This window comes from Papio anubis, chromosome 12 (assembly GCF_008728515.1).
Source record: "Papio anubis isolate 15944 chromosome 12, Panubis1.0, whole genome shotgun sequence".
NCBI lineage: Eukaryota > Metazoa > Chordata > Mammalia > Primates > Cercopithecidae > Papio > Papio anubis.
Genome location: NC_044987.1, coordinates 11,001,136 through 11,017,044, shown reverse-complemented (window position 1 = coordinate 11,017,044; position 15,909 = coordinate 11,001,136). Strand labels below are relative to the sequence as shown.

General features: G+C 48.4%; 1 protein-coding gene across 34 annotated transcripts in view; it reads left to right on the top strand.

Moving 5' to 3' along the window:
- GRAMD1B (GRAM domain containing 1B) overlaps positions 1-13,774 on the top strand; it is a 274,604-nt gene extending 260,830 nt beyond the window's left edge. For 21 of the 34 annotated variants that reach the window (XM_021926655.2, XM_031652843.1, XM_021926648.2 and 18 more), the window contains 5 exons: positions 154-244; positions 4,471-4,482; positions 4,818-4,925; positions 5,167-5,356; positions 8,530-13,774. In XM_021926655.2, the coding sequence (XP_021782347.1) occupies positions 154-244; positions 4,471-4,482; positions 4,818-4,925; positions 5,167-5,356; positions 8,530-8,619 (491 nt within the window). In that variant the 3' untranslated portion in view covers positions 8,620-13,774. The remainder of the gene's footprint in view (positions 1-153; positions 245-4,470; positions 4,483-4,817; positions 4,926-5,166; positions 5,357-8,529) is intronic. The other 13 variants (XM_031652852.1, XM_031652850.1, XM_031652847.1 and 10 more) reach the window with 3 other exon arrangements.
- The last annotated feature ends 2,135 nt before the right edge of the window (positions 13,775-15,909 follow it).

Below are 15,909 nucleotides of genomic sequence, written 5' to 3'. Positions count from 1 at the left end.
GAGAGCTGGCATTGTCTAGCATATCGTTGCTGTCGCAGTGTCGTGGACATTTTTCCATCAGTCTTTGAGGTTTGCTGTTTGACCAGTGTCCCCGCCAGCAGTTGTTGGACTTGTGGGTCACCATGGTGATGGTCTCTTTAATTCTCCCCACAGGTTCCACGCAGACGCGGCATATCCCCGAGGACACCCCCAATGGTTTCCACCTGCAGAGCGTGTCCAAGCTGCTGCTGGTTATCAGCTGTGTGTAAGGGACTCTAGGTTCTCCTATCCTGCCCTCACCACCTTCCCTTTCCAGCCTGGTGCCCCAGCCCTCGTCTCTTGAAGCATCTGAGCACCCTTACTGTTTTCCCTGGTTTTTTCTTTGTCCTCTAGTCTCTGTCTGGATTGGTTGCTCTGCCTGTTGCTTACCTCTTTGCTGCTTTTTCTGTGCTTTGTTCAGCATTTACTGTATGCTAGGCCTGCAGAAGAAAATGCTTCATGCAGCATCCATACCCTTCAGGGATTCAGTTTCAAGTGGGTGAGAGAGACAGAAGGTTTGAAATTCCTGCACAGATGGTTAAATGCGAACAGAGAAATGCTAGAGGGCATTTTAGGAGTCCATTCGTTCATTAGATGTTCTGAGTGTCTGCTCTGTGCCAGGCACTGGAACTGTGCACTCACAGAGCCCACACGTTGGCAGGGTAGCCAGACAAAATCAATGCCTACAATACAGGAAAAGTGGATGCTTATTTTAATGTAGACTATTTATAATAATTGCTATGATATTATAAAACAGTAGGCTCAGTAACTTGCATAGAAAGATGCCGTGCTGGCCGGGCGCAGTGGCTCACACCTGTAATCCCAGCACTTTGGGAGGCCACGGCGGGCGGATCATGAGGTCAGGAGATCGAGACCATCCTGGGTAACACAGTTAAACCCCATCTCTACTAAAAATACAAAAAAATTAGCCAGACGTGGTGGCGAGTGCCTGTGGTCCCAGCTGCTTGGGAGGCTGAGGCAGGAGAATGGCATGAACCCAGAAAGTGGAGCTTGCAGTGAGCCGAGATCACGCCACTGCACTCCAGTCCGGGCAACAGAGCAAGACTCTGTCTCAAAAAAATAAAAAAATACAAATAAATAAAGAAGAAAGATGCTGTGCTAGGGAAAAGTAAAGTCAAAAGAAAGAAGACATACGATGGGAGAACAGTTAGCTCTCTGAGGAACGAGTCCATGCCATCAGCTGCCCAGGGCTTTATTCAACCATTTTGGGCAGGAAGCACTAGGACATCTAAGGACAGCTCTTCCACTTGGCTCAGCCCACTGCACAGTCCCATGCCTTCCTTGGATGGGTGTATGCTTCAAGAGTGTGGGGCATGGGTGGGTGCGAGCATTGCAGCTGGCCAGATGTGGGCTCTACCTGCTGCGCACTGTGCACCAGATTGTCTCTAGTTCAGTCTTGCTTCTGTGACCCTGGCCTCACTGAAGCATTCTCGGAGAGGCAGAGGCAGAGCACAGCCTCACCCTCAGGAAACTCTGATGGAAGCCCAGGAGTGACATGCTCAGATTTGTACCAAAGAGAAAAATCACTCTGACAGCAATATGTCAGATGGATTCGAGTAGTAAAGACTGGAGGTAGGGAGGTCAGTCAGAGTGAGCTGTGGGATCTAGGTGAGAGCAGCTGTCAGGTTGGATGAAGGCCTGGAGCTGGGAGGCAGACTCATCACCCATCTGGTGGTGTAGGGAAGGAAGATGAACTACTGATTCGAGGGACCATACATGGTCGTGTCATTCACAGACATCTGGAATTTAGCAAAGCATTTCCAAAGAAAACATTAACAGTTCCAGGTGTGTCTGAGGTGCCATAGGTTATCCAGGAAGAGGTGACAGATTTGTGCTGATGTGGTCCTGGAGCTCAGATGAGAAGTATAAGCTGCAGTCCCTGCTTAATTATCCAGAGCATTAAAGCCATGGTGTGAATGAAAGCATCATAGAGAGTAGAGAGTGTGACAAAGAAGACAAGGTCTAGGATGGCCCTGGGGATCACTTACAGGAGGGGAAGCCATGAGGAACGTAAGGTGGACTCTTTCAGTGACTTTAATATGTCACATAAAAGTAGATGCAAAATTCTTCTGATGACAGCATAAGAAATGAAGATATTATTACAAAATTAAAAACAAAAGTAACTGTAGGCCGGGCATGGTGGCTCACGCCTGTAATCCCAGCACTTTGGGAGGCTGAGGCGGGTGGATCATGAGGTCAGCAGATCGAGACCATCCTGGCTAACATGGTGAAACCCCATCTCTACTAAAAAATACAAAAAATTAGCTGGGTGTGGTGGCGGGTGCCTGTGGTCCCAGCTACTCGGGAGGCTGAGGCAGGAGAATCACTTGAACCCGGGAAGCAGAGCTTGCAGTGAGCCAAGATCACGCCACTGCACTCCAGCCTGGGCAGAAGAGCGAGATTCCGTCTCAATCAATCAATCAATCAATCAATCAATAAATGTAACTGTAAAACTAGTAAAAGTCACACTTAGCAACATCGATTTAATGTGATTCATGCCATTCATTGTTCTGTTAAATTAAATCTCTTGTATTGGATTTTGGTTTGTAGAGCACTGTAACCTCAGGTTAGTTCTGTGTTTAAGCTCTTTCTGCATTTTGACTTTAAGTGGAGAAGGCCTGCACTCCTGAGCAAATTGTATAGCATGTTATCAACTCACCTTTTGGTTTTGTAAGTTTAGAATGATCAGACTCTAATTCAGTGCTACAGGATCCAGGCGGAGTGTCTGCCGACAGCCTGCATGTGGGACGGGCTGACACAGCACAGCTTGCCCTGTGTCTGGCAGACTCTTGCCCCCACGTGCCTGCTACAGCGTGACTCAGCCACCTCCTTTCCCTGTGTCGACCACTGTGCAGCCTTCACTCAGACAGCACACAGGGGTATCCCTTGACCTTCACTTAGCACAGACAGGATTGCAAACATAAACCCAAATGCAGGCACCAAGATCGTGAGCAGGCTGTGCCAAAGAGGCGGGTGTTCAGATGACCCAGTATGTGCTGATAAAATTAAAGACCATGGCATTGAAATTCAACACAAAAGTTTTAAAGGCCTTGCGGACAACTCAGAGAGGCCTGAGAAGACAGCAGCGCCAGAAATTTGTGGCTGCCAGTTTAAAGAAGTCTACCTGCCACAGTACCAGAAGCACAGATGAGAGACACAGTACCTCTTGCACAGGCATACGCTTTGAAAACCCTAAGGCATCGCATAGGCTTTTCTTTCTTTGCTGTCTTTTATCCATCTCTCTTTTATCTCTTTTTCTTTCTTTTCCTTTTTTTTTTTTGAGACAGGTTCTCACTCTGTTGCCCAGGTTGGAATGCAGTAGCATGATTTCAGCTCACTCTCACCTCCACCTCCCAGGCTCAAGCAATCCTCCTGCCTCAGCTTCCCTAGTAGCTGGGACCACAGGTGCATGCCACCACACCCGACTAATTTTTTAAAATTTTTTTTGTAGAGATGGGGTTTTGCTGTGTTGCCCAGGCTGGTTTCAAACTTCCCAGCTCAAGCAATCCACCCACCTTGGCCTCCCAAAGTGCTGGGATTACAGGCTTGAGCCACCATGCCCGGCCTATCTTCTCGTTTTTTGTCATCTTCTCTCTTCTTATGTGTGTCCACATCTCCCCCATTAGTGATAAGAACTACCCTTTGTGTAGGGCCTATAGTGTGCCACGATATTTTCCATATATTCCCTTTCATCTACAGAACAATCCCAGTAAGATAGGTGTTACTGTCCCTAGGTCGGAGAAGCTAGGAAACTTGATCAAAAGTTAAGAGAGTTTTAAGCGGTGAGCCAGGGTTTGCATCCAGTTTTGTGTGTCTCTGGATCCTCTCTACCCACGATGATGTCTTCTCTCTCCATCCTATGAGCTTGTAATACAGTGATGTTTAGGCAGCCAGTGAGGCTGAGAGGAGGAGGGAATTCCTGCAGTCTCTCTGTGACTCCTCATTCCCCACAGCCCCTCCAGCCCCTGGATGATCCTTGCCTCCCCTGTCTCTCACCAGTTCCGACCCAGACTCTGGGAAACCTCAGCCTGCCTCCATGATCCCTGCCCGCTGGTATCGGGTTGAGGCAGGGAAGTTTGCAGCTTGCGGGAAGTTCTGCTAATGTCTGTAAGAGGTATCCTTGGCAGAGCTAGGGACCCAGTGGAATTCCTCCTTCCGTCTCACCCTTCAAGTACGTCCTAAGGTTGGGTTGGTAAGGGGAATCTTTTCTCAATTTAGCACCCGTGAAATACTAAGAGTCTGTCTGTTGCTTTCTCGTGCCCTGTCCTTGCTGGGTCTTCTCATCCGTTGTGTCTTTGCTTCTAGTATTTTTTTTTTCTCATATACTCTCACTCGCTCCCAGCTTGATTTTCAGTGCAGTTCTCCCCTTCCCCACGCTTGCCTGTTTCTAACCTCTGCCTCCTCCCCATTTTTCTTCCTTGCTCCCATTAGGATCTGTTTCAGGTACTGGCTCTATGATTACTCCCTCACCCCTCATCTCTCTTCCTTCCCACCATACCTCTCTTCCCCCAGGTGCCCAGGTTCTGGTGCCTGTGCATCTCTCCTTTCTAGTGCCTTCATCCCACGCCCCTCTCCATGGCTCTCCCCTGTATCCTGGCCCGTCCAGATTAGGTTGCTTCTTTCTCTCTCCCCTGTGCTGCATCCCTCCAGCTCACTCACTCACTGCAATGCTTTGGATGGCCCACTGGTCAGGGACAGCAGCCTCTGGGATGGGGGATGCCCTAGGCTCAGATGACATCTCACTGCTGTTGGTTTTTTCCCCCATGTCTCCTTCCTAGTCTGGTGCTGCTGGTCATCCTTAACATGATGCTCTTCTACAAACTCTGGATGTTGGAATACACCACGCAGACCCTCACTGCTTGGCAGGGTCTAAGGCTCCAAGAAAGGTAATCCTGGCCTCGTCCCCTCACCTCCACCTTCATCCCACCCAGTGCCACGACACCTGTCTCCCAGTCTCCTTGGGACTGCCTCACTGCCCTTGCCCAAGGGATAGCCCTCTGGGAAGACCCCACAGGGAAACTCAGAATCTCTCCCTATAGTTTCAGCCCACTTCTGATCTGGGGCACAGGGGAACCAGGGGCAGTGGGCAGAGGACAAAGCACTCTGATGTGACTCTCTGTCCTTTAGGGGTCTGGGAGCACAGGACAGTTCGCTGAGCATAACTCCAGCTGCTGGGGTACCCCTTCTTCTACCCCACAGGTTACCCCAGTCTCAGACAGAATGGGCCCAGCTCTTAGAGTCCCAACAAAAGTACCACGATACTGAGCTCCAAAAATGGAGGGAGATCATCAAATCCTCAGTGATGCTCCTTGACCAGGTGAGATGCCCACCTTCTCTGCTTGCCCCAGTCTTTGGGAGCGGGGACTTCTTCCCTTATGCTGTGAGAAAGATCCTCGTCTCTATCACCACCCTCCAGACTTCTCCCTCCAATTCATTCTTCCTCCAAGCCATGCATTGTTCTAAATGGAAAGCCTTCCTTGAGTGGGCTGCTAGAAATGCAGGTGTATTCTACAAAATAATAACAATAAAATGACCCACTGAATGTGCACCAGGAAAGCTGTAGGTTAGTTGGAAGGAGAACTCTTTTTATTTCTATTGTTGGTAACCATAACCATCTGACAGGCATTTAAACAGAGAACCCCCTCAACCCTTTTACAGAGATTTGTCTTCCCAGAGGGCATGTCTTTGAGTTTTTTCAAATGTTCACCGCCCCCTCCTTTGACAGTCGGTGGCACTGCACTGATAGTCTGGGAAGATGGCTGTACTTTGTCTTCTTGTCGTAGCATCATCTTTGTCGTACAGTTTGCCTGTATTCCCCCCCGCAAAACGAGATCAACTATTTAGGCAAATCATCCTGAGGCAAAATCAAAAATTAGCCTAGTTTCCTTGGGGGAGGGAGCTTCCTGCTTCCCCAGAATAGTTTAGTATCCTATAATATATGCCTCCATGTGGTTGCCTAGAGAGCAGGAACCTGCCTCTGCTGTGCAAGAGAATTAGAAAGTGATAGACTCACAATTTACCCTGCTACATGACAACTTCTCTCCCTGAAGAGTTGACTTTCTGACGTTTTGTGACCAGCCAGAGATGGCATCCCAGCCTTGCCACTAACTAATTTTGTGACCATGAGCAAGGGACCTTGAGCTTCCATTTCTTCATTTATAAAATAGGAATTGTAATCGTAGCTTCATGGAACTGTCATCAGGATTTGATGGCATATGGGTGGTGCTCATTAAAATTAAACTTTATTTCCTTGCATTCTTTGGTCTTAGCTCTAAATAAGGAGAAAGAGGCCGGGCGTGGTGGCTCATGCCTATAATCCCAGCACTTTGGGAGGCCGAAGAGGGCAGATCACTGGAGGTCAGGAGTTTGAGACCAGCCTGGCCAACATGGCAAAACCTTGTCTCTACTCAAAATATAAAAATTAGCCGGGCATGGTGGCGCACGCCTGTAATCCCAGCTGCTTGGGAGGCTTAGGCAGGAGAATTGCTTGAACCTGGGAGGCGGAGGTTTCAATGAGCTGAGATAGCGCCACTGCACTCCAGCCTGGGCGACAGAGTGAGACTTCATCTCAGAAAGAAAAAAGGGAAAAGAATCTTAATGCAGCTATCAGGACCCAGTTGGATGTGTTTAGCTTTGTCACTATACTTAAGGAGGGCATTTTTTTTTTTTAACTAAAAGAAGACAAAAAGCATAGTGAGGAGTTTAGAAGCCCTACCATTTCAAGAATGGTTGATGGCACTGAGGACAAACCCAGGAGAAGGGAACACGGGGGTGAGGAGAACAGGGTGGTCTTCAGACATCTAGGCCAACAGGTGTCAAGGGTTAGACTTACTGAAAAACTCCAGAGCACTGAACTTGGGCTAGAAGTTTAAGAAAGTAATTTTTCTTCATCATCAACTGCAGACAACTTGTGGCTAATGCTGTCCAGCAATGAAACAGGCTACTGTAGAGAACTGAGATTCCAACATTGAAAGTGTTCAAGGGGTAACTAGATGATGATGGATAAAGAACTTATCGATTAAATTGGGGCATTTGGACTAGATGACCCAGGGGTCTCTTCCAACTCTAGAATTCTATTTCAGAACGGGGCCCATTAACTTGGGGGTTGGGGCTGTCAGACTTATAGCCTAGTGGACTCGACACGATAAGTATTAAGAGAGTTGTTTTGTTTCAATCTCTTTAAAAGTAACTTTTAAAATAACAGAATGGCCTCCTCCTCTGTCTTGAGCAGAAGATATAAATGAACTAGAGAGAAGAAAGTGGTAGACTAAGCAGGGAGACCAGACTTTCCCCAAATCTGTAACCATTTACCCCAGAAATGTTGTCTTGTGTTGTAACAGAGCAGTTTACCCAGAGACAGTATGTAAATATGTGAGTATTTAAATATGTGGTGTGATGGGCCATTTTAGAATTCTCCTGCCGGGCTCCATTCTAGTCTCCCATTTAGACTGCAGTCTGTGACCTAAAAATGTTAATTTGCTGATGTAGGTACCTAATAGGAACCTACCCAGTTCTCTGCGTGGTGCCCCTGGGTGCACAAGAGAAGGATTAGACACAGTTCTAGTCCTAGCAAACATGAAACCAAGCAACGAAAGATGACTGAAGTCCAGAGCCTGAGTGTGCTGTGTGAGAGACCATGAAGGAGAGGGATGACTGAGAGCTGGAGAAAGTTTGGATTTATTCTGAGCCTTAGCAGATGGGTGAGATTGGCATAGGCAAGAGCACAAAGATTCCCAGGTGGGGGGAACAGTGTGGCTAAATGTACAAAGACAGGCATGTGGTATATTAGGGATCATCAGGGAAACCAGATGAAACGAGTAGATCAAGTCAGTGACAGCCTGAGAGGCTCTTTGTAGCAGTTGAACACTTCAAGAGAGTTCTCGATTCAGCACTGAGACCCAGTAAGCCCTACCCAAGGGCTTCCCGTGCTAGATTGTCTGTCTCCTTTCTTTCTTCCTCTCTTTTTTTCTTTTATTTCTCTCTCCCTCTCCTTTTCCCTCTCTGTCTCTCTCTTTTTTTAAGAGGCAGGGTCTTGCTCTGCTGCCCAGGCTGGAGTGCAGTGGTGCAGTCATAGTTCTCTGCAGTTGCGAACTCCCGGGTTCAAGCCATCCTCCCATCCCAGCCTCCTGAGTAGTTAGGACTACAGGTGCATATCACAGGGGCTGGCTAATTTTTAAATTTTTTATAGAGATGGGGTCTCTCTGTGTGACCCAGGCTGGTCTGAAACTCCTGGCCTCAAGCGATCCTCCCACCTCTGCCTCCCAAAGTGCTGGGATTACAGGTGTGAGTCACCGCGCCCAGCCTGACTGTCCCCTTTCTGCTTGAAACAGCGTGCCCAGAGAACCAGCCTTGCTTTAGGTGCCCGACTCTTTTCAGCCCCATGGCGTGGTTGGAGGCCTGCCCTAGGCGGGTGTGGGGAGAGGGCTGCTCGGTGGAGAATCCCACTGAAAGCGCAGACCCAGGCCTGGGGTGGGGTTTTCTGTCTTGCAGATGAAGGACTCGCTCATCAACCTTCAGAATGGCATCAGGTCCCGCGACTACACGTCGGAAAGTGAAGAAAAGAGGAATCGCTATCATTGACAAGGCAGGAACAGGGTGGCTGCAAGAGGCCTGTGCAATACATGTACATAGACCATATAAATATATATATAAATATATATATATACAGAATATAAATATATATATTATATACAGATTTTAAAAAAGAGATAATGCCTATGTACCAGGGAGAAGGAGCGGGCCCTCCCGCTCCCTGTGCTGGCCGGAGCAGCGTTTTCCTGGGGTGGAGCAGCTGAGGAGGGCAGGAACCGCCTCTCAGCACTGACCACCCCTGATCTCCCTCCTCCCACCCTCTGTTCCCCACCCCTTCCCTTGCTGGCCATTCTTGGCTCTTAGAAGGGAAATGTTGAGCCAAAGTTATGCCTGTGAAGACCCTAGGGTCTCAAAAAGAAGTCTCAAGACGGCATTGCTTAAGGTGCTTCGTTCCCTGATCCCCTTTTGATTTGTTTCCAAAATAAAAGAGAATCTTTTCTTCCCTACCCCAGGCTTCCCCAGGCATTCTCTTGGGAACACAGAAACATCAAGGGAGCCCAGTCTAAACTCTTAGGGTTAGCCGCCCACTTGATCCGGACCGTACTGAGCCTCAGATGGAGAGGATGCTTGGAAAGCTAGGAAGGCTGCATTGGGGGGTGGCAGGCTCCCAAGACCCGTGTTCTGAAGGATACTCTCCTCCATCACCCCTGCACCGTCCTCCGACCTATGTAGGGTGTGGACGCAGTAAGGGCTGGGAATTTCTTACTTTCCCACCCACTTTCTCTCTGGTCTTCTCCCAGGCTGGATCTGGGCGAAGTGTCACTTTTTAGTGCCTAAAGTCCTATTGTTTTCTGTGCCCTAAGAGCACATTGTTTATTAGCCAGGGTGGAGCATTTTTGACCTTATTAAACCTCTTTTAGTGCTTCTAAGCAAGTCAGGTCTGTGGCTCTGAGGCCTTCACTTGGAGCTGTCAGTGTGATTTCCAGGATAAGTCAGGGTGTGCTGGGCCCTCCAGGATTTGAGAGAGGAAGAGAAGGCCCTCGCTACGTCCGGGGTGCAGGGTTTACCCACAGAACACTGTGAGTGGTGAGCACCACGATGGGTTGCCAGCGTCATTTGCTCTTGGAATGAACCAGCGTTCGCCAATGGAGACAACTGTCTGAGATAGCTTGCACATGGAAAAAGCATCTAAGCCATTGGAGGGAAGGAACTGGCAAAGGTGCATGTGTTTGGGCAGGAAAAGGCCAAGTGAAATCTATGCCCCAAGGGAGTCATTCCAAATCCTGAGTTTCTCAGACTTGGGAATGGGGGCTCTGGCAGGGGGTGGAGTACAAATCCTGCTCTGGTCTCTGGCCCCACAGAGGTGTAAGATCATTAAGGAGTAGAAGGCACTGGCTTCAAAGAGTGAGACATTCAGGGCCTTTTCAGCGTTGGCCCACTAGCACCATGCATTTATCTGAATTCACGGGGCCCTCTGGGCACATTCATCATCCCTCATATACTAACTACTGTTTCTTCATATAAGGATCAAAAGAGTCCCACCAGCTCCAGGCAGAGCTTGTGGAGATTCATGAAAGAGTCACAGCCCATTGGGCATGCAGAGCTCTTCAGTCTTGCTTGTTCTTCTCCTGGGCTTCTTGATGCAGGGGCAGAAGGAACCCCAGATGTCCCAGATGTCCCAGAACATCAGCCCAAAAGACAGAAGATTTTATCACTCATCTACCCCACAAAGTTGTATTTTTCTCTTAGAATGGCCTTTAATTCCCTGTGGCAATTACAGTTTCTGACTTTTCCATGTGAAGATAAGGCCTTGGTATTTCCCTAAGGGCAGGATCAGAAAACAGGAAGGTCCATGCCCAGGTCATCCTCCAAGGGAGGAGGGTGAGGAGGCTCCAAGTCATCAGCCAGAGCAGGTATTCCTCCCCTAGAAGAGGAGATGGGAGGAAATGCAGTTTCGTGTAATCCCTGTGAAGAGTGCCTACGCGCACAGCCCAGTGTGTCCTTGTTCAGTTCTTGTCTAGGACTTTGGGTAAGGGACACTGGTAGGGATCAAGGCTCATGGGCTCTGAGCCAAAGAAGGAGGCATGGTGCAGACTGCTGGAAATCTCCCCCTTGGCACAGTCAGAAGCCAAAACTATTCCCAGAAAGTTTTGAATGCAAAAATTGGAGATTCCTGAATTTATTCCATACATAATTATTTACTTAAGTTATTTAATTATGAAAGGTGCCATGGTGGAACCTGTGGGATGACTTTAAAAGGATTCTTTGTTTGGAGTCAAGTGACAGAGCAGACCTGGCCGCAGGGAGTTGTTCTGCTTCTGCTTTACCTCTCAGGACCATTCCCAGCAGGAGAAGGTGGCAGGGAGGGCAGTACTGAGTATGTCAGAAGAACCCTCCTGGTTTTTTAGTGATTTGAACCCAGTAGACAATGTGTGCACATAGGGAATGCGCTTTAAGAATTGTGGGTCTCTTGTAGGCTCTCTCTGTTCCAATAATTTTTTGACTATCATACCAGGAGAAAACCAACAACTCTATTCATTCCCAAACAAAATCTCTTCCCCCTTGGTTAATAGCTTGTGAAAGAGATCTTAACTCACCCTTGCAGATAAGTCTGGGAGTGAAACAAATAAATAGCATTGTATTCCTGGCCATTAGCCTAGCTAGTTGCTGTCTACAAGGGAGCATCAAAAAATCACTACTTATGTAACTTCTTCCAGCCAGTGCTTTTTGTGTTTGTTTTTGTTTACTAGGGACACACAGGAGTCTTTCTGTAATGACTTACGTGGTACAATGTTTGAGAGTTTGCACTCAGTTTTAAAGAATTTGCAGTTTCTAACGAGGTGAAGAACTACTACAGGATCTAAAGTTCCATTACAGCTTACTGTGAAAGCATTGACAAGACTGGCCTCAGACAAGCTAATCATGGGTGTGACTCTCTCCCTTCCCCATCCACCTCTTTGGGGACAAGAGGATTACATCTCAGGCCAGCAAGATCAGCTGCTTGAAGCTCTGTATAAGAGCACTGCACTGATGGTTTGGAGACCTGGGCCTGGGTCCTGATTTTTCCACTGACTAAGCTCTGTGGCCTTGGGCAAGTCATTCCGTCTCTGAGCTTCAGTATCCTCCTGTCACAGGAGGGAGTGGGGCTAGATCATCTTTAAGGTAGGTTCTAGCTTTGACATCATCTTGGGGGTTAGGCCAGAGGCTGAGAAGACTGAGTGGAATTTCTCAGTTACTCTGCCAGGAGGGAACAAGCCCAGAGGCTGAAGCTTCCCAGTATTTAGAGGCGTGGTAGGGCAGTGTTTGCATTCCCAGGAGACCCAGGGTGGTTAAAATATATTCTTTAGGTGGCTCGGAGGGCTGGGGATGCCCAGTAGAGGGGGGAGAGAGAGAGAGAGAGAGAGAGAGAGAGAGAGATAGATCGAGCGAGCTTGATGTATTGCTCAGTATTCACCTAGAAGAGTTTCTTCCTTCTTTGGCCTAGTTTGTGGAGGGATCTTCCTTTGGACTTTCTCTGAGTTGGGAGAAGAACATTCTTTTCAATGGAGCTCATCTTCTATCTCTAGGCTCTGTGAAGCCTTTCATCTGTCTGTCCTTCCTCCTTACTGGTAGAAGAAACAGTGGAGAGAAACCACTTCTGGTCCTAGCACTTCTCTTTGGTCTAGATAGGGTTTGGATTTAGTATGAAGCTTTGGCTGAAACTCTTGGGTTTGCCTTAGAGCACTGACACTAAGAACCTACACTGACATGGCGAGGACCAAGAGAGCTCAAGAGGAGTGCTCTGTGAGAAGTGGATTCTCTCCGTGTCCCTGCCCCCACCCAAACTTGAACTCTACCTATTACATTTCCAGGCAGCATCCCTAGGATGAGGTCCTGGAGAAGGGACTAGGGGAAGTATCTTTCTGGATGCTTGTGGTCCCAGAAGGGTACTTTCTGTGCCATACCGTGTCGCTTCTTTAAGCTCTGCAGGGCAGCCAAAGCCAGCCCTTTTCTCCTACTGCCCCCAGGAGAAATAGCACTCTTCTCCCTCCCCCAGATGGCAGGGCTCTGGTCTCCCTACACCTCATACCCTGCCTGCCTCCTCCAGGAGGAAACTCCAGGGCCCCTTCCTGACTCTCCCCACCCTCACCACTTGTCTCTAGGCTATGGGACAATCATCCCATTCACCACTTCACATCCTTGACTTTCATTCCCCCAACCTCCAGCAGGTTGGCCCCAATCCCCTTCACCTCTGTGTTTTCTTCCAGAAGATGCATTTTGGGTCTGAGAGGAGCATTTTCCTGGAAGGCCATCTTTTAAGACCCCTGCTTGCTGTCATAGTGCAGAGCAGGAATTTGCACACTGTTTAGAGAGCTCCCTTCCCACCGCTCTGCCCAGCCTTGTTACCTCACTTCTGCTCTGGCCATGGTTGTGAAGGGCCCAGCCAGCTCCCTGTTTTGATGTTCTGTGCAACAGCTCTGGGGTCTTGTGACTGGAGATCCTCAGCAGGCCCTGGAGCCCGGACTGGAGTCTTGGCAGCTGATGAGCAGCACCTTGCCGGCCAGGAGGAGCTGATGCTGGACGATCTCCCCAACATTTGAAGGCTTAAAGAACATTGTCATTCTTCAGCCCTCCTTGCTTCTCTCAATACAATAAGACATTGCAGAAGCAAAAGGGTGGCCTCTGCTCCAGGCAAGGCAGCTGACTGTCTGGGGCATTGGCCTGGGGCTTGGGTGCCACGTGCTGAGATTGCATAGTCAAAGCAGCCATTTTTGCCAACAATAGCTTGTGGCTCCCCACATTTTCCTACCCTGCACTTAAAGGCCAGACCACTCTCTGCATGGACCAGACCATCTTCCCAAACCCATGGTGCTTTTTCCCCAACTCAACCTAGACTCCAAGGTGGGGAGGGATGGGTCAGAGGCCATAGTGGCCCCTGGATAATCCTGACATGAGGTGGAGTGGGGTGAGGCAGAGGGAGCAGCCCCAACACCTGCACTGGGCCATCTATGGGAAAGAACACGGGTCAAGTGCAGTCGAGTTGTCTGGCCGTCTGTATTTGGATCTATAACTGTACTTTGCCTGGCGCTGTGCGCAAGGTCGGAACACTTACTGCTAGTACCTAGAAACACACAAGGCTGCCCAGCCAAATCTTAATGTAAAGTAGCTAGAGCCATGGAAGTACAGTATGAATTAAAAAGAAAAAAGTATTGAACTACAATAATAAATGGTGTGCGTGTTTATTGCTTGATTTATGAGTGCTCGTCACCTCAGATGTTTCTGGTCTTCCCAAGTGGACTCACAGCAGGTCCTGAAGGCATGCGTGTAGGTACACTTGTACACACAACACACACACATACACGCGGCCATCCACCTTCTCACAGGCGGGAGGGAGGCCGCCGGATCGACTGGAATGGGTAAGTTTCGGAGTCAGATCTGAGTACAAAGTGCAGCATCACTGTTTACCAGTTGTGTGGCCATACGCCCCATCTGTCACTCCAAGCCTCAGTGTGTCAGAGATAATACATTTAAAAAACACATCGTTCTTAGTATGGCAGCTGGTATTATACTAAAATATTTTCTTTCGTTTTGAGACGGTCTCAGTGTGAACCAGGCTGGAGTGTACTGGTGCAATCATGGCCACTGCAGCCTTGATCTCCTGAGCTCAAGTGTTCCTCCCACCTTAGTGTCCTGAGTAGTTGGGGCTACAGGCACACACTACCATGCCAGGCTTTTTTTTTTTTTTTTTTTTAGAGATGGGGTCTCACTATGTTGCTCAGGCTTGTCTTAGACTCCTGGCCTCAAGTGATCCTCCCGCCTCAGCTTACCAAAGTGTTGGGATGATTAATCTTTTTTTTGTTTGTTTCTTTTTGAGATGGAGTTTCACTCTTGTTGCCCAGACTGGAGTGCAATGGCGTGATCTCAGCTCACTGCAACCTCCGCCTTCTGGGTTTAAGCAATTCTTCTGCCTTAGCATCCCGAGTAGCTGGGACTACAGGCACCTGCCACCACGCCTGGCTAATTTTTGTATTTTTAGTAGAGATGGGGGTTTCAACATGTTGGCCAGGCTGGTCTTGAACTCCCAACCTCAGGTGATCCGCCTGCCTCAGTCTCCCAAAGTGCTGGGATTACAGGTGTGAGCCACTGCGTCTGGCAGATTTTTAATCTTATGATGAGTAGTACTGTTGTTGTAGGAGATTGTGGTGAACTGTGAATCCTGATGATGGTTTCTTGTTGAACTTTTCCCTCTTCGGGCCTTAACACTTCCAGGAAGATGAATGTTGAGAGACTGCTTTGCCTTCTTCTTTTATGTTCCCTAAACTGGTGGAGCTGAGAGCCAGATTGGCTCCTCCCTTCATTAGGTCAGCCTTGCAGGGAGCTCCTTGCTACCTGGTTAGGAAACTTGTTTGATGTCAGGCAAGAACATAAGTGACTCTTGTGTTCCTTTGTATTAGGGTAGAGGAGGAAAGGGAAGCAGAGAGGCCAGATCACACATTTAGTGTGTGTTTAATGTGAGGTTATCACATGGTTTTCATTCTCATGCATATCCACAGATTGAGTACGGGAATATGAAGCAGGCTGAGGTGCTGGGGGAAGGCATAGTCTATGGGGCAGACACAGTAAGTAGAACAAAACCAAAGAGAGTGGTTTTTAGGGATACTTTATTGACATGAACAAGGAGTTTACTGAAAAATAGCACATACAGGCATTATGTTGTTGAGGGCTTAGGTGGTCAGGAACATTTCTAGAGTTTGGAAAAAGATTGGCTGTGGAAAATCAAGAAAAAGCGATATGAAGATGATAACATGGAAAATACTTCTATCTGTTGCAAGACTAAGAGTGTGTGGATTGTGTTGGACGGCGGTTCACAAGCCTGCAAGCACTCGGCCTTCAGCGGCCTCCCTCTCCATCACACACACTGCTGAGCAGAGGCAGCTCTTGCCAAGCGGTGACACAGGGAGGAAGCACAGAGCATTGCTGGCTCTGAGGGTTAGCTGGCCTGGGCTGGAGACCCGAGTTTGATGTATAAATCAGACTTGCTTGGAAGTGCTTATCTCCTGAGTCCTGCTGCGAACTCAACTAAGGGGGAGGAAGTGGGCTGGGTTAATCATGAGCTGTCCACCAGCTGAGATTTTAGAGATTAAGTAGGGTTTGGATGATGCTGTTTTTCAGACTGATGACTGCATAGCGCACTGAAGGTCTAGGCTAGCGCTTGACAGAGTGGGTGCAAAAAGATGTTACTAGAATGAGTGGATGATCAGACTGGCAAGCACACCAAGCACTATTCAGATACATTTGCAGTGACTAGGTGAATTCACTGAATTAGGGATTTTTCATTTACAAAATGAGGTGAGAGGA